This window comes from Eriocheir sinensis, unplaced genomic scaffold (genome assembly GCF_024679095.1).
Source record: "Eriocheir sinensis breed Jianghai 21 unplaced genomic scaffold, ASM2467909v1 Scaffold530, whole genome shotgun sequence".
NCBI classification, from domain to species: Eukaryota; Metazoa; Arthropoda; class Malacostraca; order Decapoda; family Varunidae; genus Eriocheir; species Eriocheir sinensis.
The window spans coordinates 10,281-37,055 of NW_026111866.1; the positions used below are offsets into that span (position 1 = coordinate 10,281).

Sequence of the window (26,775 nt, forward strand, 5' to 3'; positions counted from 1 at the left end):
CTAACCGACATCTTTAAGATGTCGGTTAATACTGGCTATGTGCCGAGCCTATGGAAAGTAGCTAATGTGACGCCGATTTTTAAAAAGGGGGACAGGTCAGTTGCTTCAAACTATCGCCCAATTAGCTTAACATCGGTTATAGGGAAGATGCTGGAGTCCATAATAGCCAGGAACATTCGGGAGCATTTAGAGAAACATAGCTTAATTCACGACTCGCAGCATGGGTTCACAAAAGGTAGGTCATGCCTCACCAATCTCTTGTCCTTCTACAATAAAGTATTTGAGGCGGTTGACAGAGATGAAAATTATGATGTAATCTATCTTGATTTTAGTAAAGCGTTTGACAAAGTTCCTCACCAACGACTGTTGCTTAAATTACAGGCTCACGGAGTAGAGGGTAAAGTTTTGAACTGGGTCAAGGCGTGGCTTAGCAATAGGAAGCAAAGAGTGCAAATCAATGGTAAAAGATCTGACTGGGGATGTGTTACGAGTGGGGTCCCACAAGGTTCGGTATTAGGTCCACTTTTGTTTATTATTTATATCAATGACTTAGACACAGGAATTAGTAGTGATGTTAGTAAATTTGCAGATGATACCAAGATCGGTAGAGTAATTGAGTCGGATCAGGACGCTAGTATTCTCCAAGGTGAACTCAACAGATTATATGACTGGGCGGATAAATGGCAGATGGAGTTCAATGTAGGGAAGTGCAGTATTCTGAGTGTAGGTAGGAACAACCCTCACATAACTATTGCTTAAATGACACTCTCATAAGCAGGTCTGGGTGCGAGAGGGATTTAGGGTCTTAGTGAGCTCTGATCTCCGTCCAAGGACACAATGCATTCAAGCTAGAAATCGAGCTAATAGGGTACTGGGATTTATTTCAAGGAGCGTAAGCAACAGAAGCCCCGAAGTCTTCCTCAAACTATATTTAGCATTAGTTAGACCTCATCTTGACTATGCGGTTCAGTTCTGGTCACCCTACTATAGAATGGATATCAAAATGTTAGAATCGGTGCAGAGGAGGATGACTAAGATGATTCAGGGGTTGAGAAACTTGCCATACGAGGAAAGACTCAAACAGTTAAACTTGCATTCTCTAGAAAGGCGTGGAGACATGATCGAGGTTTATAAATGGATGAAGGGCTTTAATAAGGGAGACATTCATAAGGTTTTGTTGGTAAGAGAACTGGGTAGGACACGAAGTAACGGGTTTAAACTGGATAAATTCAGATTCAACAGGGACATAGGCAAAAATTGGTTTACTAATAGGGTGGTGGATGAGTTGAATAGGCTTAGCAGTCATGTGGTGAGTGCCAATACAATTGTCACATTCAAAAATAGACTAAATAAATTCATGGACAGCGATATTAGGTGGGGTTAGATACACGTGAGTTTAGGGTCAAAGGAGATGACTCGTACAGGCCTAAAGGAATATTGCAGTCTCATGATTTCTTATGTTCTTATTTTATTATAAATTATATGTATTTCTTTGGTACTTTCAACAATTACACTTCAATATAAGTGATACTAATATTAGTAATAATGTAGCTGATCATTCTCATTGTTTTATTTATTGGTAAATGAGAGAAAATATAAATGCTATTAGGTAGCATTTCCTCATCCATAATCGTTCTTGCATGAAAGCCCTGTGAAATCAAGCCAAATTGGGCTTCTTAAAAAAATCTATTTACATTACATTGTTTGCTGAACTTTTATAAATGGTGACTGCATGCAAAGTAAAGTGATACAAAGCCAATTAAATAGGAAAATACTAGATGCTAAACAGTCAAATAAAGATAAAATTGAAAACCTATTTAAGTCAAATAAGTCAAAAGATGCTTGGACAGGGTAAACTACTGAGTGGCTCTAAAAAGAAAAGGTCATTAAAAGACCCACCAAACATGTAAATGATTTGAACTCCTTTTATGCAAGGTTTGATGTGCACCATTTTAATACTGAATGTGAAAATATTTTGTCAATGGTTAGGCATCAATGTAGAACGAATAATAATAACTCGTGATGATACGATGAACTCCATGAAACGTATACAATGTGGAAAAGCAAGTGGACCTGATAAAATTGGTTCTAAACTACTGAAATCCTGTGCTGAGCAACTTGCTGATCCACTGTGTAAACTTTTCCAAGCTTCACTTGATCAGAGTACAGTACCGGATGTGTGGAAAATGTCAGAGATTATTCCAGTACCCAAAAACAACCACCCAAGGGAGTTTAATGATCTTCGACCCGTAGCCTTAACATCAATTATAATGAAATGTTTGGAGCACATTGTGAAGAGGTACAGTTGTTCAAGCGTAGATCCCTTGAAAGATATTTTGCAATTTGCTTATTGTCAAGGTATGAGTGTTCAGGATGCTGAGTTAACCTTACTTCACCAAACTTACGAACATTTAGAAATCCAAAATTCACAGGTTAGAATTATATTTATAGATTTTAGCAGCGCTTTCATTACAATTCAGCCACATATTTTACTTAACAAATTACCAGAGATGAATATCAACAGTAATCTAATACTGTGGATCTATAGTTATCTTTTGCAAAGACCTCAATACACCAAATTTTTTATTTTTTTTTATTTTATTTTTTATTTTTTTTGTCGCGGCCTATTGCGCCGGTAGGCTTCTTCCCGGTGGGGCCTGATGGTCAGCCCAAGGCTTCTTCCCGGTGGGGCCTGATGGTCGGCCCAGCCCGTTCTGGCGCAGGCGAGTGTTGATAGTGGCGCCATCTTGTGTTGGCCCATGCTGCCCCCCGGAACTCATCTTTCAGCCTCTCTTTGAAGAGGTTATCTAGAGCCCAGGTTGATGGGTGGTCTTCAGGCCAGCATGTGGGTAGTCTTAGGCCACTCGGCAGTGACTGAAAAACCTCAACTGTGCGGCACACTAACACCAGACAAGAGAACCAGGTGGAGAGGTGGAATTATAACCTTTGTTGGGGCAGGATGGAGCACACTAACACCAGACAAGAGAATCAGGTGGAGAGGTGGAATTATAACCTTTGTTGGGGCAGGATGGAGCACACTAACACCAGACAAGAGAACCAGGTGGAGAGGTGGAATTATAACCTTTGCTGGGGCAGGATGGAGCACACTAACACCAGACAAGAGAACCAGGTGGAGAGGTGGAATTATAACCTTTGCTGGGGCAGGATGGAGCACACTAACACCAGACAAGAGAACCAGGTGGAGAGGTGGAATTATAACCTTTGCTGGGGCAGGATGGAGCACTCTAACACCAGACAAGAGAACCAGGTGGAAGATGCTTGGACAGACCTTTATTTTGCAGTGGACTATTCATATCAGAAGACAATTTTTCTTTATACTCTTATCATCACGGCCATGGGTGGTGTGGTGCCAGGGTGGTGTGGATGGCCATGGGTGGTGTGGTGCCAGGGTGTGTGTGGATGACAGGGAAGATAGGGGCAGTAAGGTGTGCATGGGTGTGTGTGGATGGCCATGGGTGGTGTGGTGCCAGGGTGTGTGTGGATGGCCATGGGTGGTGTGGTGCCAGGGTGGTGTGGATGACAGGGAAGATAGGGGCAGTAAGGTGTGCATGGGTGTGTGTGGATGGCCATGGGTGGTGTGGTGCCAGGGTGGTGTGGATGACAGGGAAGATAGGGGCAGTAAGGTGTGCATGGGTGTGTGTGCATGGCCATGGGTGGTGTGGTGCCAGGGTGGTGTGGATGACAGGGAAGATAGGGGCAGTAAGGTGTGCATGGGTGTGTGTGGATGTGCCAGTGAATGGTAAGGGAAGGAAAGGCAGGAGTGTGCTGCCACGCACCATGGAGTCCCCAACTAGGCGAGTCTCGAACTCATCCTCCATGGTGTCTGCCAGCACCTGGAACCTATTGAAGGTAGTGGGGGTCAGTAAATCCTTGGTTGCCAGCTGGTTTGGCTCCATTCCTTACAGGTTGGAGCCCGACATCCTGTGAAGCAGGAAGAGAAGCGTTAAGGGGCAGGCTGGAAGTTGTCCTGTGGGGCAGGTTGGGAGTTAGCCTGTGAAGCAGGTTGGGGTTAGCCTGTGAAGCAGGTTGGGGTCAGCCTGTGAGGCAGGCTGGCGGTTGTCCTGGGAGGCAGGCTGGGGTTAGCCTGTGAGGCAGGCTGGGGTTAGCCTGTGAGGCAGGCTGGGGTTAGCCTGTAAGGCAAGCTGGGGGTTAGCCTGTGAGGCAGGCTGGGGTTAGCCTGTGAGGCAGGCTGGGGGTTAGCCTGTGAGGCAGGCTGGGAGTAAACCTGTGAGGCAGGGAACACGTCCTCCAGTGAAGCAGGAGGGTCGTAAGCCGAGGGCACAGTCTCGGTGGAGGGCCTCCACCATCGATGGTGGAGTCACTGCCACATTACTTAAAACAAATTCAGTCACAGCCTTCTGAAGTTGTAATCTTTGAACGCAGAGGCGGCAAGTTCTACTCAGCTGGAAGTACTGAGCTGCAAATCATCCGGGACAGACGTCACACTTACGGAGGTTCGAAGGCATTGTTAGAAATTTAAGCGAGTTAACAGTTTGGGCAAATATTAAAAGCGCTTTCGAAATAACTTAAAGTGTGACCATAAATTGAATTGGATAAAAATTGTGCATGGAAATTAGATACTGATGTGTTAGATGCCTCCAACACTGGGAGTTCGCTCCCACTGGGTCTTGAAAATGCCTCAAAGACAAATCGCTTGTCCTGAGCCTCAGTCACGAGAGAGACTTTCACAACCCGGCACTTTTCAGCAATTGTCCTTGAAGTTTTGTCCCATAGAATGGGGCCGGTGTAGTCACACAGAGCAGAGCTGGCAAAGAAAGAAAAGGAATCAGCAATTCTTTCCCACTTTCCGAAACGTCTAACCCAACTCTGCGACCCTTTCGAGGCCTGGCCGGTGGCACCTGTCACCAGGTGTTCTCCACCAACTCTAGAGAGTATCAGACGCCCTTCCTGAGAGACAAAAAAGCTGAAATATTCCTTGAGTATAAGAAAAACCCTCAGAAACTCTACCTAGAAGCCGGGAGGTACAATCTCAAATGACCCACGGAAGACATCTCTTTCAGGAGAAAACAAGAACCAGCTGTTATGCAGAATAGGGATGGGAGTACCGTCGATAGAAGGGAGGGACGGGGAGCTCACACCGACAACTGGTTCCCAGGGAGGCTTTTTAGTGAAGAGGTCGCCACACTCCTCTACACCGCAAGCCTAAATAATTAGGCACGGTCCAGCTGACTAGGACCCTGAACCCAGCCATTGTCTCATAAAGAGATCCTCTGCCTGCAATCCAATCCACCACTGCTGCTGCCCAGAGGCTTCACCGTGACACTGGCACGGGAGACAGATCAGGTATTACACCTTGTCCAAGGGTGACCTGAGACTATGCAGGGCAGGGACGTCTAGTTCCTTGAGGTGAAAACACTTCACCCGCATACCCGGACCTTGAGGGACTGACTGACTGGTTCTTGTTGGTATAAGGACAGGGAGATCAGGGATGAGGGAGGGACAAAAGACAGGGGAACTGAATCCCGCAACATCCCTGACCCACACTTACTACACCACCAAAACAACGAGGGGAGTAAAGCCAAACCTTGAGGTATGCCTGGAGCACATTGATGGCCTTGTTAACTTTGGTGTGGAGTGTTTGTGGGCCAACTCGTGGTAGAGGTGGATGGCCAAGGTGAAAGGGCCAGCGATCTTGTCCGTCACCACCGTCACACTTTCCACTATTCAGCAGCATGTTGACCAAGTGATCCTGTGAATGCAGGTGAAAAAGGTGAATAGAGTCATGCTGTCCAGCTTTGTAATGCAAGAGTTAGCCTGCATCTTCACTCCCTGGCAGCATGTTGACCAAGTAATTATGAGTGAGGGTGAAAAATAGGAACAGAATTATGCTGTCCAGCTTTGTAACGCAAGAGTTAGCCTGCATCTTCACTCCCTGGCAGCAAGTTGACCAAGTAATCATATGTGAGGATAAAAAGGGGGAGTAGAGTCAAGCTGCCCAACTTTGTAATGCAAGAGTTAGCTGCATCTTCATTCCCTGGCATCACATTGAAGAAGTTATCATGTGAGAGTAGAATCATGCTGTCCACCTTAATAAACACATGTAGGTGCCTCCCTCTGTTTCCTGTGTAGGGGAGGTGCAGGCAATCAGGAGTACACAGCAGGAGGGGCTGCAAACACACACAATGCCTCTGTCCCTTCCCACCATGACATTACAGTAGTTTAAGGGACACACAGAGGAGGCTGAATCAAAACTATACCAGACATTATTATTATTATTATTATTATTATTATTATTATTATTATTATTATTATTATTATTATTATTATAGATCAATATAAGTGGCATCAAGGGGAAGTAAAAACTGGTATAGACACAATCAAAGTCCCCATAATGAGCAGACAAGAATATGAACATAAGAAATAGTTCTCAAAGACACTCAAGTGAAGAGGATAAGAAGAAAGGGACAGAAACAAACACTAACACCTCTACTCTCCTCACCTTCACGTCAGAGCAGTTCATGAGGGTGAGGTCGGGGCTGAGGGCTGCAGCACGGGCAGGGGCGGGGAGAGTGACCACAGCGGCAGCAGGGACCCAGGCAGACCCAAGGCTTCCATCTTAGGTGATTGCTGAGAAGGGGAGGAAGGAAGGTGCTGGAAAGTGTTATGAGGGGAGGTTGCCAGCCTCAACAGCACTAAAGGGTGTGGCTGCTGAGAAGGGAAGGAAGGAAGGTGCTGGGAGGTGTTATGAGGGGAGGTTGCCAGCCTCAACAGCACTAAAGGGTGTGGCTGCTGAGAAGGGGAGGAAGGAAGGTGCTGGGAGGTGTTATGAGGGGGAGTGCTGCCAGCATCAACAGCACTAAAGGGTGTGGCTGCTGAGAAGGGAAGGAAGGAAGGTGCTGGGAGGTGTTATGAGGGGAGGTTGCCAGCCTCAACAGCACTAAAGGGTGTGGCTGCTGAGAAGGGAAGGAAGGAAGGTGCTGGGAGGTGTTATGAGGGGGAGTGCTGCCAGCATCAACAGCACTAAAGGGTGTGGCTGCTGAGAAGGGAAGGAAGGAAGGTGCTAGGAGGTGTTATGAGGGGGAGTGCTGCCAGCCTCAACAGCACTAAAGGGTGTGGCTGCTGAGAAGGGAAGGAAGGAAGGTGCTGGGAGGTGTTATGAGGAGTGCTAACATAAGAAGAACATAAGAACACAGGGAGACTGCAAGAGGCTGAGTGGCCTACACGGGGCAGCTCCAGAATCCCCCCACTACTCACGATGGGTGAGGAGGTGTAGTTTCAGGAGTTACAGGTAGAGGCTTGATCCTCGTCTACCTTCGGTACGGGCGTACGCTCCAGTACCCTGTCACCTTACTGCACCCACACCTCACTGCCACCTGTCATCCTCGTCCATGTAGCTATCCAGTCTACTCTTAAAACAAGCTATCGTCCCTGCACTAACTATGTGATTGCTGAGTCTATTCCATTCCCCCACCACCCTATTACTAAACCAATGCTTGATAATTCAGTCATTCATTCATTTCATCGACGCCTGCTCCTAGGAGCTCCCACCAGGGGATGGCCACGGCAGAAGAGCTTCCATCTTCCTCTATCCAGACACTCCCTCCTTGCCTGCTCAAAGTTTCTCAAGGATCTTTCCCCCCTCTCCCTAATGTACTCCTGCGCCCTATCCTCTTGTATCCCCTCCCTCTATCTCACTCACACACACCCTTCTGGTCATCCTACTCTCCTCCATTCACTCCATGTGGCCAAACCACTTTAAAGTCTGTCGCTTCACTTCTTCCACCACTCCACACTTCTTCCCTTCACCCCTGTGACACATTCCAAAATGCTCGTACACACTTTCATTACTCATTCCATCCATTCTACTCACACCACAAGCACTCCTCAAATAACTCATTTCCACTGCCTGCACTCTAGACCTCTGACTTTCATTCCAGGCCCACGTTTCACTTACATATGTGAGGGTTGGTACTATTATTGTATTTCTCAAATCCCTCTGTACCTCCATGCTCACACTTCTGCCATTCATGATTCGTCCCAAAGACCCTACCACCCTTCTTCCTTGCAATGCCCTTTCTCTTGTCTCTCCCTCCGTACCACCATGCTTGCACATAACTGATCAAGATACTTAAACTCATTGACCTCCTCCATTTCTTCACCATTCAAAATATTTTGCATTCTTTTTCACATTCAATTCCTACCTCAGGGCATACAAAATCTACAACCTCACTTCTACTTTGCTCACAAACCATCACTTTACTTTTGTTGACATTTTCAGCTTTTTCCTGTTACAGACACTGTCAAAAACACTGACCAAATTTTGTAGACCAGTCTCACTTTCTGCAATGAGCACCGTGTCATCAGCAAACAGTACTGAATTCAGTACCCACTTCCCTCCCTCATCGAACAGTCTTACTCCAACTTCTCCAACTTTGCCCTTCATTTCTCTAATGACACCATCCATATAAATATTGAATAACCATGGTGACACCCTTGTCTTAGGCCCACTTTTATCTCAAAATGTTCACTTGTTTCTCCAGTAATTTTGACACATGCAGATGCATCCTCATAGAAAGACTTCATTGCACTAAGCAGTTTTCCTCCCACACCATAAATCTTTAAAACATCCCACAATGCAATCCAATCGACTCTGTCATAAGCTTTTTCCAAATCGCGGCAGTGCTGATTTAAACTTAGTCTCGAGGACAACAGTACTCCTCCAGAACTTACTTCAAGAGACCACTTCTTTTGAAACCCTTCGAAAGATAAGTGCCTCCTACAGTGATTACAACTAGGTATTGCTATCAGGCCTGTTAGGATTATCGTTGTAACGCTGGGAGGTGCTTGTAGGGGAAAGCCAGGCACCCCTGCTGTATTAGTGGTAAGTGGTTTGTGTGTCTTTTTGTGGAGTTGTCTTGGTGTGGTTCATGTGTCTTGCGAGAAACATAAACGTTGGGTACGGTAAAGTCACTGTATCACAACAGTTTTAGGATGGGTTCAAGGACAGGGTGCTAGGGATGTGTTTTAGGAGGGGTTCAAGGACAGGGTGCTAGGATGTGTTTTAGGATGGGTTCAAGGACAGGGTGCTAGGATGTGTTTTAGGATGGGTTCAAGGACAGGGTGCCAGGATGTGTTTTAGGATGGGTTCAAGGACAGGGTGCTAAGATGTGTTTTAGGATGGGTTCAAGGACAGGGTGCTAGGATGTGTTTTAGGATGGGTTCAAGGACAGGGTGCTAGGATGTGTTTTAGGATGGGTTCAAGGACAGGGTGCTAGGATGTGTTTTAGGATGGGTTCAAGGACAGGGTGCTAGGATGTGTTTTAGGATGGGTTCAAGGACAGGGTGCCAGGATGTGTTTTAGGATGGGTTCAAGGACAGGGTGCTAGGATGTGTTTTAGGATGGGTTCAAGGACAGGGTGCTAGGATGTGTTTTAGGATGGGTTCAAGGACAGGGTGCTAGGATGTGTTTTAGGATGGGTTCAAGGACAGGGTGCTAGGATGTGTTTTAGGATGTGTTCAAGGACAGGGTGCTAGGATGTGTTTTAGGATGGGTTCAAGGACAGGGTGCTAGGATGTGTTTTAGGATGGGTTCAAGGACAGGGTGCTAGGATGTGTTTTAGGATGGGTTCAAGGACAGGGTGCTAGGATGGGTTTTAGGATGGGTTCAAGGACAGGGTGCTAGGATGTGTTTTAGGATGGGTTCAAGGACAGGGTGCTAGGATGTGTTTTAGGATGGGTTCAAGGACAGGGTGCTAGGATGTGTTTTAGGATGGGTTCAAGGACAGGGTGCTAGGATGTGTTTTAGGATGGGTTCAAGGACAGGGTGCTAGGATGTGTTTTAGGATGGGTTCAAGGACAGGGTGCTAGGATGTGTTTTAGGATGTGTTCAAGGGCAGAGTGCTAGGATGTGTTTTAGGATGGGTTCAAAGACAGGGTGCTAGGATGATTTTTAGGATTTTTTTTTTTTTACAGCTAAGGAGACAGTTCAAGGGCACAAAGAAAAAAAAAAAAAAGCCCTCTACTCACTGCTCCTGAATAGAGGTCAAGGGAGTGTCCAAAAAGAGAGGTGTCCTGATACCCTCCTCTTGAAAGAGTTCAAGTCGTAGGCAGGAGGAAATACAGATGAAGGAAGATTGTTCCAGAGTTTACCAGCGCGAGGGATGAAAGAGTGAAGGAGCTGGTTGATTCTTGCATAAGGGGTTTGGACAGTATAGGGATGAGCATGAGTAGAAAGTCGTGTGCAGCGGGGCCGCAGGAGGAGGGGAGGCATGCAGTTAGCAAGTTCAGAAGAGCAGTCAGCATGAAAATATCGATAGAAGAAAGAAAGAGAGGCAACATGGCGGCGGAATTTGAGAGGTAGAAGACTATCAGTATGAGGAGGTGAGTTGATGAGATGAAGAGCCTTTGACTCCACTCTGTCAAGAAGACCTGTGAGTGGATCTCCCACACAAGATGCATACTCCATACGAGGGCGGACCAGGCCCTGTATATGGACAGCAACTGTGCGGGGAAGAAGAAATGGCGGAGACGGTACAGAACGCCCAGCCTCGAGGAAGCTGATTTAGTAAGAGATGAGATATGAAGTTTCCAGTTGAGATTTTGATTTAAGGATAGACCAAGGATGTTTAGTGTTGAAGAAGGTGATAGCTGAGTGTTGTCAAAGAATAGGGGATAGTTGTTTGGAAGATTGTGTTGAGTGGAGAAACTGTGTTTTTGAGGCGTTGAAGGACACCAGGTTCCTCTTGCCCTAAGCGTTCTGTTGCCTCCAGCCTTGAATCGTTAAGTTCCTGTGGAGTGGGTCTTCTATTAAAAGAAGTTGAGTAATGCAGAGTGGAGTCATCGGCATAAGAATGGATAGGACAGTTCGTTTTGGAAAGGAGATCATCAATGAAGAACGGAAAGAGAGTGGAGATAGGACAGAGGTTCTGCGGGACACCACTGTTAATAGGTTTAGGGAAGAACAGTGACCGTCCACCACAGCAGAAATAGAACGGTCAGAAAGGAAACTGGAGATAAAGGTACAGAGAGAAGGATAGAAACTGTAGGAGGGTAGTTTGAAAGAAGATTTGTGCCAGACCCTATCAAAAGTTTTGATATGTCCAGCGCATTAGCAAAGGTTTCACCGAAAGGGCTAAGAGAGGATGACCAAGAGTCAGTTAGGAAGGCTAGGAGATCACCAGTAGAACGCCCTTGCGGAACCCATACTCTCACCTGGTTCTTCACCTGGTGGGCTTCCCAGAACCCGGTAGACACAGGGCCCAAAAGGAAGCCGCACTCTGCTGATGCGCCAGCCTGACTAGTTCAGTAACCTCCGTACATACAAATACATGTGCTATAGACAGAGCTGAATTGTGCATCATGTGCAGCAAAGTAAATAATCAATTAATAATATGTAAATGAACAAACTAAAATGTAAAAAGTCTGTCACTGAGATCAGCAGCAAGGATGCTTTGAATGCTGAGAGTGAATTAGCTGAAACAACATGCTGGGGAAGAGAGTTCCACAGCGAAATACCTCTGACGTTGAAGAACCTCTTGCGGATCTCTAATTCAGTTCTTATGTGTGCAACCTTATACTGACGGCCTCTTGTGGTGCCCAGAGGTGGACTGACAAACATATCCTCAGGGCAACAGCACAAAAACCGTGAAATATTTGCTAATACTTTACCATGTCATGTCGTAGCAGCCGACCATGGACAGAGTACAAGTCCAAAGCCTTCAGTCTCTGGGAATAACTTAGATACTGGCGATCAGATAGAAGGTTAGCAGTGGACAGGTGCTTTTGAATCTTCCGGTTAAGGATTGATTCAAAAGCTTTAGATAGACAAGAAAGTAAAGCTATAGGGCGGTAGTTTGAAGGATTGGAACGGTCACCCTTCTTAGGCACAGGCTGTACAAAGGCATACTTCCAGCAGGAAGGAAAGGTAGATGTTGACAGGCAGAGACGAAAGAGTTTGACCAGGCAGGGTGTCAACACGGAAGCACAGTTTTTAAGGACAATAGGAGGCACTCCATCAGGTCCATAAGCCTTCTGAGAGTTGAGGCCAGAGAGGGCATAGAAAACATCATTTGGAAGAATTTTAATAGCAGGCATAAAGGAGTCAGAGGGGGGATGAGTAGGAGGAATATACCCAGAATCGTCCAAGGTGGAGTTCTTACAGAAAGTTTGAGCGAAGACTTCAGCCTTAGAGACAGATGAGACGGCAGTGCTGCCGTCAGGGTTAAGGAGAGGAGGAAGAGGAAGAAGTGAAATTGAGGAGATATTTTGGCTAGATGCCAGAAATCATGGGAAGAATTAGAAGAAGCAAGATGTTGACATTTTCTATTGCTAAAAGAAGTTCTGGTAAGTCGGAGAATAGATTTGGCACGATTCTGGGCTGAAATGTAAAGGTCAAAGTTAGCGGGTGTTCGAAGGCTCTGAACCTTTTGTGAGCTGCCTCTCTATCTTTTATAACACGAGATCAAGCGTGATTAAGCCAAGGCTTTTTAGCGTGAGGAGTAGAAAGAACGTGAATGTATGCCTCCATTCCAGAGACAATCACCTCCATAATGCGCTGGGCACACACAGAGGGTCTCTATCCTGGAAGCAGTAATCATTCCACGGAATGGAAAAGCACATCCTCAGGTCGTCCCACTGAGCTGAAGCAAAATGCCAGAAGCATTGCCTCTCGGTGGGTCCAGAGGATGTACAGGAGCGATAGGACAGGATACAGAAATAAGGAGGAGGAGCCCAATGGAGAGAACAGTTTGACAGAGTATGCAGAAGGATTAGAGGTAAGGAAGAGGTCTTCTTAGTGTAGAATGTTAGGCCTGTCTCCAAGATGGTCAGGAATACGAGTAGGGTGCTGAACCAACTGCTCTAGGTCATTGAGGAGAGCAAAGTTGTAGGCTTGTTCACCTGGCTGGTCAGTGAAAGAGGATGAAAGCCAAAGCTGGTGGTGAACATTGAAATCTCCCAAGATGGAGATTTCAGCGAAGGGAGAATGGGTCAAGATGTGCTCCACTTTTGAGTTCAAATAGTCAAAGAATTTTACATAGTTAGTAGAGTTAGGTGAGAGATAAACAGCACAGATGTATTTAGTAATAGAATGACAATGAAGTCTTAGCCAGATGGTAGAAAATTCGGGAGTGAAGGTCGTGGCATCAGAGCAAGTGATGTCGTTGCGCACGTTGGCACAACATCCAGCTTTGAATTGAAATTTAGGATAGAGATAGTAGGAGGGAATAGAGTAGAGATAACTGTCAGTAGCCTCAGAAACCTGTGTTTCGGTGAGGAAGAGAAGGTGAGGTTTAGAGGAGGAGAAATGGTGTTCCAAAGAATGAAAATTAGAACGAAGACTGCGAATGTTGCAGAAATTGATAAGGAGGAGGTTTTTAGGAGTTATCAGGACGCCTCTCAAGTCGGCAGCCAGAAGGGGAGTCCTCCCTGGGGGAATTTATGGTATCCCCCCCCAGGCGGGGACTCCCGAGGCTCTGTAATTTTCGCCATTTTAAATTTTGAATTTTGGGAAAGGTGTGTGTGTTGTGTGAATGTTGTGTGGTGTATAAAGAGAGGAACTGTCTTTAGAGAGCATGCTGAACTGCTCTCTGGTGTTGATGAGACAAAAGGGAAAGGATGTGTTCAAGGACAGGGTGCTAGGATGTGTTTTAGGATGGGTTGAAGGACAGGGTGCTTGGATGTGTTTTAGGATGGGTTCAAGGACAGGGTGCTAGGATGTGTTTTAGGATGGGTTCAAGGACAGGGTGCTAGGATGTGTTTTAGGATGGGTTCAAGGACAGGGTGCTAGGATGTGTTTTAGGATGGGTTCAAGGACAGGGTGCTAGGATGTGTTTTAGGATGGGATGAAGGACAGGATGGTAGGTAGGATGTCTCTTTGGGCAATCCTGCATCAGCTGACAACTTCCCACCTCAGTAAATTCAGGTTATAAAATTAAGATTCTCACAGAGCAATGGAATTTGTACTGACAGACTGTTACTGAATCACTACCAGCACTCTGGCACTTGTTACTTTTATGAATTTCCTGCATTTCAGAATTTGGACAACTATATTTCAGCTTACAAAATCCCGTTAGCAAAAATAAATTTTACTGGGATTTTTCAGACCAATTCAGACTCCTGGACTTCCACGACACCAACAGCAACACTCAGGCACTCACATCCCTTACAAATCCCTGCACATCAGAATCCGGACGCCTAGATTTCAGTGTAATTTCCTCCTTAGTAAACTGAGGTAAACGTAGTGATTTCTAAGACCAATTCAGACTAACCGACTTCACTATCTGGGAGGCAACACTCAGCACTAACATCCAGGCCGGAGCGCTTGGTGAAGCCCCTCCTGACGAGTCGCCGTTCACCGACGCGCTCCAGCGGCAGACTGCTGAGGCCGAGGGCGTACACATGGCGGGCCAACACACAGGTCAGAGTGTGGAGGGTTTCTGCAGGGAGGAGGATAAAAGTGGCAGTTATGTTGGGCTGTTGGAGAGCTGCATCTTCACCAGCTACCTTCCTCTAACACTTCTGAGCTTTTATTTAATTCTTTATCATCAGTGAACTCATCCCCTGAGCCTAGAGAGAGGCATGAAAACACCCTTCATTAAAAGCAGGCCAGCAATGCTGCATATCTAAATGATTCTTTACCTATCCAAGGGCAGACAAAGTACATCAATCAGTGACATAACAAAAGCACTGCATAAGGAGGAGTAGGAGCACTTTCTCCAGCACCCTCAGCCTGTTATCTCTTTGGCAGGAAGAGAGGCAACGTGAGGCCTGGCCTCACTGCCCACTCCTTGATAAGCTCATCCCTGTGGGTGAGGGAGGGCAGGGTGGTCCCAGAGCTCACCAGATATGCACACGTTAAGGTTGGCCTTAATCCACGGCACGCGGAGGGTCTGAAAGGTGCGCGCCACAGACTTACACATCATGCTGGACTTTTCATGTGAGGAGTTCTAGATCAGATAATCGTTTTAGGCTTGGTTACACATGATGTCGGACTTTCAACATGAGAAATTCAACCTAAGATAATCCTAGTGACTGGCAGAGCAAAAAATGTATATTGGTTACACACACACACACACAAGTTAAGCAGTGACATCAGTAATAATCACCATCATTAGAGTACTCCAGTTCCCTTGGAGAGGATAGAGTTAAACCACAAACACTTGCAGCACATTCTGAGGGTGGCAAGACACTGTGAGGAATATTACCAACAGTCATGTAACACAAAGGGGGCAGCTATGTCTTTGGCCAGTCCATAATTATACTTGTCACAAACACTTGCAGTATATTCTGAGGGTGGCAAGACACTGTAAGGAATATTACCAACAGTCATGTAACACAAAGGGGGCAACTATTTCTTTGGCCGCCATAATTATACTTGTCACAAACACTTGCAGTATATTCTGAGGGTGGCAAAACAGTGACGGCCTGCCTGCATGCTTGCTGACAGCTAGTCACCACTGCTAACAAGGAGCATGTTTAAGGTGCGTCTCTTCACTCACCCGCTGACTGCACCCCATACGGTCAACTTGGGTAAGCCTCCATGTAGCTGCCCTTCCCATTCTAAGAGTTACATGAGTCGTGAGTTATGTGAGCGTCCCCGTGGCCATACAATACTTATGGTTGTGACTTTACTATATATATTCTCCATTTTTTGTATTCTATTATTTTCTATCAATATTAACCGGGCAAATAAGTTTACTCTCATAATTTAATGGTCTTCTATTTTTTATTTTATTTACAGCACAGAGAGCAACTCAAGGGCAACAAAAAGATGTAAAAAAAAAATAACTGTTCCCCTCATACAGCAATAAGTCTAGAGTGGCCAATAGAGAGGTCAATTTCGGGTGGAGAAGTGTCTTGATACTCTCTTCTTGAAAGAAGTCAAGTCATAGGCAGGAGGAAATACAGACGAAGGAAGGCTGTTCCAGAGTTTACCAGTGAAGGGGATGAAAGAATGGAGATACTGGTTAACTCTTGCATAAAGGGTTTGGACAGTATAGGGACGAGCTTGAGTAGAAAGTCGTGCAGCGTGGCTGTGGGAGGGGGGGAGGCATGCAGTTAGCAAGTTTCGAAGAGCAGTCAGCATGAAAATTTCGATAGAAGATAGAAAGAGTTGAAACATGGCGGCGGAATTTAAGAGGTAAAAGACTATCAACAAGAGGAGGAGAGCTGATGAGACGTAGAGCCTTAGCCTCCACTCTGTCCAGAAGAGCTGTGAGGGAGCCCCCCCACACGTGAGATGCATACTCCATACGAGGGCGGACAAGACTCTTATATATGGAAAGCATCTGTGCGGGGAAGAAGAACTGGCGGAGACTGTACAGAACGCCCAACCTTGAGGAAGCTGATTTAGTGAGAGAGATGTGAAGTTTCGAGTTGAGATTTTTAGTTAAGGATAGACCGAGGATATTTAGTGTTGAAGAAGGTGACAGCTGAGTGTTATTGATGAATATGGGAGAGGTGTTTGGAAGATTGTGTCGAGTTGATAGGCGGAGAAATTGAGTTTTTGAGGCATTGAAGGACACAAGGTTCCTTTTATCCCAATCAGAAATGATAGCAAGGTCTGAGGTTAAGCGTTCTGCAGCCTCCAGCCTGGAGTCATGTAATTCCTGTTGAGAGGGTCTTCTGTTGAAAGAAGTTGAATAATGCAGAATTGAGCCATCAGCGTATGAGTGGACAGGACAGTTTGTTATGGAAAGATCATTGATGAATAACAGGAACAGAGTGGGTGATAGGACAGAGCCCTGTGGAACACCACTGTTGATAGTTCTAGTAAGTAATGGCACCAGTCCTCTCTGCCAAGGATTAATTCTAGTTTTCCTGAAGGAGTCTCATTATGACACCCACCTCATGGCTGCCAGTTCTGTTCCACTCATCCATCATGCACTGGTAGTGAGGGCCGGCCACTGCAGGCACTCAAACATAATGAATGACCTTGATCAAGCCTATCGTTATGCTGTCCAGCTTTCTAATGTAGCGGGGTGTTGGGGGGTAGAGGAGAAGGAGTAGCTAGAATAATTTTCCAGGGTTGGTGATTTTTTTTTTTTTAAATCAAAGAAATCAAAAAATCATTGATTTTTTTTTTTTTTTAATTTTCAGATTTTTTTATTATTATTATTTTTTTTTTTATAAATATATATCCTGCTGAGTGATTTGAAAGTCTCCATAGGTTACTTTAAGTTTGAGTTTAGGGCCTGTAAGTCTGAGCACAGTCAAGGATCCAGATACATACTTGTTCAATACTTGTTTGTAGTTGGTACAGGAGCAGGTTTAGGACAGATAGAGTTGCCTGAAGTTGTCATTTTCATGACAGAATATTATATTATTACCACAGAGAAGAATATCTACTTCTGTTACTGTTTGGTTGCTAACCTTGGTTATTATTATGATACATTGCCTGCCAAGTTAGTAAAGACTAAAGGAGGAGGATTTTGGGGGGAGCATCAATGTGTCAAAAACTGGTCCTGTCATTTCGTCAAATCAGCAAAAAACTAAATCCATCAAATTTTCCAATGTTTCCATTTTGTCAAAACAGCTTTTACCCTTATCCCATCAGTGTAGCAACAAGTTCATATCATTTCAATGCATCAAAAATGAGAAGGCATCAATATATCAATAAATCCAGATGTTATCAAAGCATCAAATTGTTAAGTCATCAGAGCATAAAAAAAATCAAAGTTATCAAAGCATCAAAAGTCTAGTCCATGATGACACTATGGGGTATTACGACTTTCACAATGGTACACCATCACAACTACCTGACAATGGTACACCATCACAACTACCTGACAATGGTACACCATCACAACTACCTGACAATGGTACACCATCACAACTACCATTAATGCAAATGTTTCTACATCAACGAGTAAAGTGGTGTGACACAGTATGATCGAGACTAACTTGGGAACCAAATTCTCGAACTAACAAGTGATACTCTGTTCGGGGTCACGAGGCAATATCAATGAAAGCCTCAGTCATACCCTTGACAGATCAGAACGGGGTCTGTACCTTGTAGCACCAGGAGCACTTCAGCCTGAGGAATTAACAGAAATGTAAAGTGCCATCTATCAATAAGATGCCGGCCAACTACTCCATTATCCGGGGTAAGATCCACCATGGAAATGGACAGTATATTCATATGCAGTTTATCTCAGCTGTGGGCCACACGATGGACAGGCACCTTTAGTTTCTAGAGGCGGCCCACACTCGAGACAGATACGATTCAGATGATGCTGATGAAGCTGCTGTTGACTAAGAAAATCAACCTTCTCAGCAACAGAATCATTGTCCCTGCGCTGTGTGTCTGGCACCCCTAGAGAGAACGATCTGCTTCAGGCCTTGCAATAATGCACAGGTCTGTGTAGGCTGCAACAGCGTCACAGAAACCATGAGGTATCCATGTCCTATCTGCAGGGGCCAGGTGCAGGAGTGATTAGAAATACTCACTCAGCAAGATATGAAATACTGCTGCTTCATTTCTAGTTTTGAACGCTGCTGATTAATTGCAACCCCAGTCTTCAGAGGGAAGAATGACACTCAATTTTATGGTTCGTAGGTTATTTATTGTAAAAAAAAGTCACTTGAAATAAAGACTGATATTGATATGTATCTTGTTGTGCTGCCTCGCGCTTCATCTGCTGGACCTGAACATAATGTGTCGATGTTTTGCCTAGATCTGAAGATGTTTTTGACATTTTGGAAATATATGAAGTTTTGGATGCATTGATTTGATTTTATCCATTTTTGATGCTTTGAAGCCATCTAGTGTTTTTGATGATTTGATAACATCCAGGCAGTGTAAGCTTTTTTATAACTTGATAAGATACAGCTTTTTGGATGCTGTGAAAAGATAGTCTTTTTGGCGTTTTGATAGGCCTGACACCCTTGGAATAGTTTTGATGCTTAGAAGGCGCCCGATTTTTTACCAAGTAAAAAACATATGGCAAGTTGGCAACATTAGTGCAAGAGGATATAACAATGTAGGATTATTTATTTATTTATTTATTTATTTTTTTTTTTTTGGGGGGGGGTATATACCTCGAAGAGAATAAATGAATCAATACATATGAATAGGTTGTTTTACTTTACCATCTTTGGAGCACATCATTTAACTTATGGAAGACTTTTAGTTAAAAAATCATGCTTTTTTAGTAAAAAAAATCAATGATTTAATCATTTGATTAAATCAATTTGATTTAATCATTGCCAACTCTGTAATTTTCCACTATATTTTTATACTTTTTTATCATGGTAAAAATGCATTTAAATATGCCTTTTGTCCTTGTTAAGCTTGGTGCTGGCTGACTGATTGATAATGGAGAGTAGTAAAACAGGAGGAGGAGGGGGAAGAGGAGGAGGAGGAGGAATACATAGGAAGAACAGACACTAGAAGACCCATCGGTCTATGGCGAGGTGTCTGTTTACTACCGCTACTACTAGTAATCTACGTGTGGCAGGACAGGACAGAAAAGATGAAGGCTCCTCCCCACCCACCTCTCCCTCCGGCAACGTAGGAAATAGTTAGAAGAGAACACCATGTACCTTTAAGGAAGAAAGGGACATGGAAATTTTACAGTAAAGAGAGAAATAAGAGGAAATTACTACCCTTAACTTACACTACTGGTAACCTAAGCTGTGGGGGAAAATGACTTCATTACATAAGAACATAAGAACATAGAAACACAGGCAGACTTGAAGAGGCCAAGTGGCCACACAGGACAGCCCCAGAATCCCCTAATACTCACGATGGGTGAGGTGGAGGCTTGATCCTCGTTTTACTGGCGGTACTAGGCACGCACCAGTAACCTGTCACCTTACTGCACCCACACCTCACTCCATCTGTCATGCGGACATTAACTGTTACTTTACTTTTGTTAACTTACGCTACTTGCAATCTAGGTTGTGGGGGAGAATAATATGGATTTAGGTTGAGGTCTTGCTGTAATCTGTCTGAAAACATGCGAAGAAGGGTCAGTATAATCTTATATCCCTGAAGTACTTATCCAATGAAGGCTTGAAGCTATTGATACTCTGTGCGCTAACTACTGACGGTGGGAGTCTATTCCAGTGATCGACGACTCTATTATTGAAAAAAACTTCTGCGCACCAATGTGTTACATCGGTTTCCTTCAACTTCATACCGTTGCTGCGTGTTATTGTGTTGGTGTCTCTGAAATAGACTATCTAAAGGAGGAGGAGGAGGAGAAAGGAATAAAAAGCATTGGTGTGTTCCTATATCCTAACAAATGCTGGCAGCAGGGTGGGTGAACATAAATTACTGGAGTCTGAGGCAGAGTTGTATTGCCAGGTGACATGAAGGCAAGGGTGGTGAGGCATGGGGCACGTTACTGCACTCACCATCCAAGGACTGCAGGCTGGAGGGCATACTTGGCACATCCTTGTAGTGGGGCAGCAGGAGGAACCAGTGGGAGGTGTAGGGGTGGAGGCCGACCACCTGGCAGGACATCTTGGCAGGGCTCAGCGTGTGGCCTATGAACCTTGAGTTGGAGCAGCGTTGGAACACTCTCCTCATCGTTCTCTGTCCCTGTGGTGGTGCTGGCCTGGCTCTTCCTCTGGGCTGAGTCTCTGAAATGGGAAAGCAGCATTCATCAAGGCATTACTATAGGAGACAATGCACGTACAGAGGGAAGAGTGCAGTCGCTACAAGCTTCTTTCAACAGCAAGGGAGACAGCTTAATGGACAAAAATCACATTAGCAGCGACAAAAAAGCCTGCTGGACGCTGCTCTCACCAAGGAAAAGAGAATGAGCACACACCAATGTTTCAGGGCCAACATTTAGGACAGAATGGTTTTGAAGGACTGGCTCGCACTACAAACACCCTCCCCCTCTTCCTCTTCCTACATCTCTTCCTCTTCCTATCCCCTGCTCCTCCTTCTCTTCCTGCCCCCTCCTACTTCTTCTCCTTCTCTTTCTCTCTCTATCTCCTCCTCCAACTCCTTACCTAATATATATGCTTTGAAGAGGAAGAAAAGGAGGAAGAGAAGGGGATAGGAAGAAAAGAGGAGGAGGGAAAGGAAGAGAAAGAGGAGGAAAGGAAAAGGAGAAGGGAGACAGGAAGAGAAAGAGAAGAGAGAGGAGGAGGAGGGAAAAGGAATAGTGAATGCATCAACATAAAAGCCTGCTGGACGCTGCTCTGACAACGGTAAGAAGAATGAGAGGCTGGAAGATAGGCTGGCTGTTAATTTCCTCGTTTTTCAATATTTTCCAGAGTTTTATCATCTATTTTTGTTTTTTTACAGTTGAACACAGTTGTTCATGGGCCAAATATTTGTATACATTTTTATTCTTCATTGTTCATTTCAGCTAAATCATTCGTATTCATAATCTACACAGATGGATTGCAATGTGTGTGTGTGTGTGTGTGTGTGTGTGTGTGTGTGTGTGTGTGTGTGTGGGAGGATACCCAGAGACACACAGTGGCGGTCCCTTGCAGACTCCTAATGTTCTTATGACTAGAAGTATTTACAGGGACAGAAGGAATTTACTTCAGGGCACACAGGGACAGGATGAGAACACACAATGATATACAAGGACAAGGAAAATGGACATATGCACAAAAATAGGATACGTTTAAAAACATGTCCCTTACTTGGTTGGCGGTCATGCACGCCCACAGCCCTTAGTGCATGGCGGGCGGTGACGTGCAGGCTGTAGGCGTGGTCCACCCTGGCGGCTCCCTCCTCCACGCCGCTCGATGAGTTGCTGCCACCACCCACGGCTGCTCCCTCGCCAGACGGTAAATGTCATCGCCAACTGCAGACGTAATTTCATGCAGTATATACGTACATAAATTCTTGGGCTATATTATGTCATATGTTATATAAAGATTTCATGAGATATAATGTCATGTATTATTTGAACATTTAAACTTAAAAGCCTGCAAGATGTCAGTCAGTCTACACATCAGCAAATATTGTGGCCCAGTTGTGGCGTGGGTTGTGAGAGGAACACCAAGTAATTGACCACAACTTTGCAGAGGTTTGAATGTACTATTTATAGTAAACATATAGTGGTAAAACAAATGGTTTAGTTTAGTTTGATTTCCAAGAGCTGAAGCAAAAAGTGTTACAAGCCAACTTGAGCTCCCCTTCCTCCTCCTTTTCCTTCTTATTACAGTTATTATTATGAGAGACAAATCAGGCAGAAAGGGAGGAAGGCTGACACTGTGAGCTTCCACTCCAGCAGCCCACACACACCGCAGACCACAAGAAGGAAAGCTAAAGCAATGAGAAAACTAGAAAGAAGCTGAGATACTGTAGAAGATTATACAAGTGGAGGGACAGAGAGACAAGGCAACAGATATCCCAAAATACACCTCTCCTCCTCCTCCTCCCCCTTACATTCCTCCTGGCCTGGCACCGCCGCCTCCCCCGCTGTGCTGCCTTGCCAGTGATTTCTCTCACATGCAAGTGAAACCTTAGGGAGGAATACACCCTGACCCCAAGATATTTATAGTTATCTCGTACATCTTGAATGGCTTGGTTTCCTATACAATATGGTAGAGGAACAGGAGCATCAAGGAGATTCCTACAACAGTTCGTTCTGGCACATTTACCAACTGAGAAAGATAAACCCGTGAACACATACTCACTTCTTCCTCTGGCACTACTCTCCTCTACACTAAGCATACTGCACTACTCTCCCTGCCGCCTGACAGCCGCTGGTGATCCTCAGCTTCCGTGTTGCAGAGCGGCGCCCCGTGCTGTGTTTACCTTCCCTGCAGATGATGACGATGATGTACGTGGGTTGGCGCCCTTGCAGCGGGAGCACAATCCCGTGACATTCCTGTCTCGTTTCCGTTACAGTTTGCGTTTGCTTGTTCAGTATCAGTAATATTTTTTTTCTATCATTTCCGGCTGCTGGTTCTGCTCAAAGGGTTGTTTGTACGATACAACGTGGGGACTTGTTATTCGTCTCGTACTGCACCAAGGACGTCCGTCCAGTGGGAACATATGGCCCGAGGACGTGGTGGTCGAGGAGGCCGGGGGGCGGGAGCTCCAATAGTAAGACCAACGCTCATAAGATTGTTTCCAGTGCCTCTGCCGCAGCAAGTATTAATGCTGACGGTAGTGACGACCATAGATGGGCACGATAACAGAAAATTAACCTTATTCCCGATACCCGATAACTGATAATGGAAAACCTTATCGGTGATAACCGATATTCGTTAACTGCAGACACAAATATAAGCGATAACCGATAACCGATATAAATCCATTATTCCGATACTAGCTAAAGTCCGGCAAATCTTAAGTGGCGGCTCTGACGTAGACAGCCCGCTAGACACTGGTGCTATATGTCTCCAACTGACCTCGCGTACCGTGCCTCTCACACCCTTCTCTCTCTCTCTCTCCCCGTGTCTCTCTTTCACTCTCACTCTAGTATAAAAACAGATATGTTTTTTATGATTGATTCTCTATCTGTGAGTGAATACAAAGAAATTTGTACAACACTTGGCCACCGCGGCGTTGTCATGCTCTTCTCAACCCAACATAGTGTGCTGGCTTAGGGGAAACACCGTTACAGGCTGGACAAAAGCATGAAATTTTGCATGGGGTCTTTTATGGGTCTTCTCAAAAAAAATTAGAAGGGGTGCCCCAATGGCAAGCTTCAGGGAGCTCAGAAATTCAAGATGGCGTCCAAGATGGCTGCCAGAACCCGTTTTTGCCCATATTTCAGCCATTTGTGGTGATGTAATGTTGTGCAACAACTCTTTTTCATGGTTTTGATGGTCAAGGATTTCAAAAATAATTATACCAAGCTTATATGATAGCACTGCTAAATAACTTACTTTGATTTACAAATTACACAATTCCATGCCTCAGACTGCCGAGCGATGGTCACTCAAGTCTGCCCGTCTAACCCTATTTCTCAGTGCCTAAAGCAGAGTTCTTGCATAATGATGCTATTTGTATCTCACACATGACCGCTGGACACAACCAGATTCTGGTTGTCGGAATGTATTGTAGGCCTACAATACATCATTTCCATGTGGTGACGTCAGGTATATTTCAAACATGTGAAAATGCGACAACAGTGATGCAATGGGTCAGATTATTGCGGGCAACAGTTTTACCACAGCCACGCAAAAATGAAAGAGACATAGTTAGGGAGGAACAAGAGCTGCATCTGTCAGTGCCAAGTATCATCAACTGGAATTCTTGTAGAAATTTTTGTTTTCACATCAACAAAATGTTCTTTAGCTTGTGCTTGTATTGTTTGTGTTTTGCTTGCAGATGTGGTGGCCACGTGGTGTTGGTGTCATGGATTGGACCAAGTGCATTATTTGTCAAGAAGAAACCCTAAAACCATTAAATGTCCAATGAACAGTTTAGCGGGAACTCCTGCTGAGAAAAGGAAACCTATGAAACCTTTTTGAGCACTGTGGAGGAGTTTCGCACACTAGATGCATTACCGGTGAAACTACTATTTGAAAGTGACATAAGCGCTGAAGTTCTCATTGAAAACAAAGCATCATGGCACAAAGCTTGTCATCTGAAATTTGCCAGTTCCAAGCTCAGCAAAGCCAAGAAACGAAAAGAAACAGCCTCTGTAGAAGTCCCCCAGAGAGTATGCAAGCGAGCATCTCTAGACAAACAAGTTTGCTTGTTCTGCACAAAGGGAAATGAAACTGAACAACTACACAGTTTCTGCACCTTTGATGCTGATTCTAATGTTCGGAGCATGGTCACTGAACTGCAGGACACTGAACTTCTGTCGCGGATGGCCAGTGGAGATCTTATTGCCATTGAGGCTAAGTATCACTTGAAGTGTTTGACTTCTCTCCGCAACAGGTACAGAGCACATGTGAGAAAATGTAATCCTCAAGAAGAAAACATAAGTGAAAAGATGAAAGAAGGTGTTGCATTCATTGAACTTGTCAACTATATTGAAAAGTGTGTTGACAATGGCACTCTCCTTTTCAAACTTTCTGAATTGCACAGTATGTACGTAGGGCACTTGGGAAGTTTGGGAATTCACAAAGCCATCAACAAAACAAGGCTGAAAGAACAACTTTTGAAGAGATTTCCAGAAGCTCAGGCACAGTCTGATGGACGAAATGTCATTGTTGTATTTGAAAGTGGGATGAGAAGCATGCTTAGAGATGCCCTGAAAAAACGTGACTACACAGAGGATGCCTTCACGCTTGCAAAAGCGTGAAACACTAGAAATTTGCATCATAACTAGCCGATCTGTGGATGAAATAGGTTCCGGCGGCCATCTTGGACGCCATCTTGAATTTAGCACCCTTGGATGACCTGAATTTTTGGGCACCCCTTCCAGAATTATTCTTCATATGGTAGAGAAGACATATGCCAAATTTGGTGCTTTTGTCCGCCCGGTAACGGTATGGCCCAGGGTTGACCTTAAGCCAGCACACTACATCCTCCTCCTCCCCCTTCACCCCTTTCCTCTCTTTTTTTTCCCTTACCTTTAAATTCCTTTCATTTTTTTCCCTCTTCTATTCACAGTCATCCGCTCCCTCCTCTTCTCTCTCACCCATAACCCCATAATATTCCTCTCCCATGTTTTCCCCCTTCCTTCCTTCCCTTTCCTCACCCCGAAGTCTTTAATTTCTCTCTCTTTTCCCTATTTTATCCTCGTCTGTACACTCTCCCTTTCTCTTGCCCAAAGCACACCCTGGTACTCTTTTCCCTTTTTCTCCCTCTTCATCTTTTTTTATCTTTCTCCCCTTTCCTCCTCTTCCCTTTAAGTTCTCCGCATATTCTCCCTTCATTCCACATCTATCATCTCCCTCCCATTCTCTTCCACCCATCACTTTAATACTCCTCTCTTCTCATTTTCCTCTCCTCCTTTCCTCTATCTCTCCCTCACCCATAATTTCCTTTCATTTTTCCCTCTTACATCATTATCGATCCACTTCTTCCAAGTCTATTCTAACTCATATCCTCCCCCTATCCACATTTTATATACTCCTCCTCCTCCTCCTCCTCCTCCTCCTCCTCCTCCTCCTCCTCACCTGGAAGCCTCTCAGACCTAAATATTACCTTCCTAATTAAGGCTTCGGACGGAGGAAAAGGAAAGTCTGTATGAGATGAAGTATGGAGGACAGGAGGGAAAATGGCGTTATTGGTTAGAGAGAGAGAGAGAGAGAGAGAGAGAGAGAGAGAGAGAGAGAGAGAGAGAGAGAGAGAGAGAGAGAGAGAGAGAGAGAGAGAGAGAGAGAGAGAGAGAGAGAGAGAGAGAGAGAGAGAGAGAGAGAGAGAGAGAGAGAGAGAGAGAGAGAGAGAGAGAGAGAGAGAGGGAGAGAGAGAGAGATTTACATAGATTTACATAGAAAATCAGACCACACAGACCCCATGGTCCAGACTTGGTGGTCTGTCCTTAAACCTAAGTGATTTTATATTAATCAGAAGACTCCAAAACGTTGCATTTCTACTCTAGTTGATATTAAGTTGAAGGAAGTGACGGTCGAGCTTATTTTTGAAGGAGTCAATCGTGTTACACTGGACCACTGATGATGGGAGCTTATTCCGTTCTCGCACTACATCGTTGGTGAAGAAAAATTTGGTGCAGTCTGAATTTACTTGTCTACATCTGAGTTTTACGCCATTGTTCCTCGTGCGCAAAGTGTCATCGATCATAAACAATGTTGATCTGTCTACATTCGTGAAACCATTAAGTATTTTAAAACATTCGATCAGTTTTCCTCGGAGGCGACGTTTCTCAAGAGAGAACATGTTAGGGGTAGAAAGCCTTTCTTCGTAGGATTTGTTGCGCAAGGAAGGGATAATTTTCGTTGCCCGAC

At 44.9% G+C, this 26,775-nt stretch overlaps 1 protein-coding gene across 4 annotated transcripts; it reads right to left on the minus strand.

The window, feature by feature from the left end:
- Window positions 1–5,657: 5,657 nt before the first annotated feature.
- LOC126992964 (uncharacterized) lies at window positions 5,658–23,280 on the minus strand. Of its 4 annotated transcripts, none has more exons than XM_050851789.1 (6): window positions 22,593–23,273; window positions 21,595–21,758; window positions 20,341–20,568; window positions 14,287–14,417; window positions 6,482–6,609; window positions 5,658–5,731 (listed from the first exon to the last, which is right to left on the minus strand). In XM_050851789.1, the coding sequence occupies exons 3-5, from the start codon at window positions 20,513–20,515 to the stop codon at window positions 6,499–6,501; spliced, it is 417 nt and encodes a 138-aa protein (XP_050707746.1). In that variant the 5' UTR covers window positions 20,516–20,568; window positions 21,595–21,758; window positions 22,593–23,273; the 3' UTR covers window positions 5,658–5,731; window positions 6,482–6,498. The 4 variants fall into 4 exon arrangements, 3 of the variants coding, with proteins under 3 accessions (XP_050707746.1, XP_050707747.1, XP_050707749.1); XM_050851790.1 differs by lacking the exon at window positions 22,593–23,273 and adding an exon at window positions 22,346–22,389; XR_007747197.1 differs by having other exon boundaries at window positions 5,711–5,731; window positions 14,250–14,417; window positions 22,593–23,266.
- Between the last annotated feature and the right edge of the window lie 3,495 nt (window positions 23,281–26,775).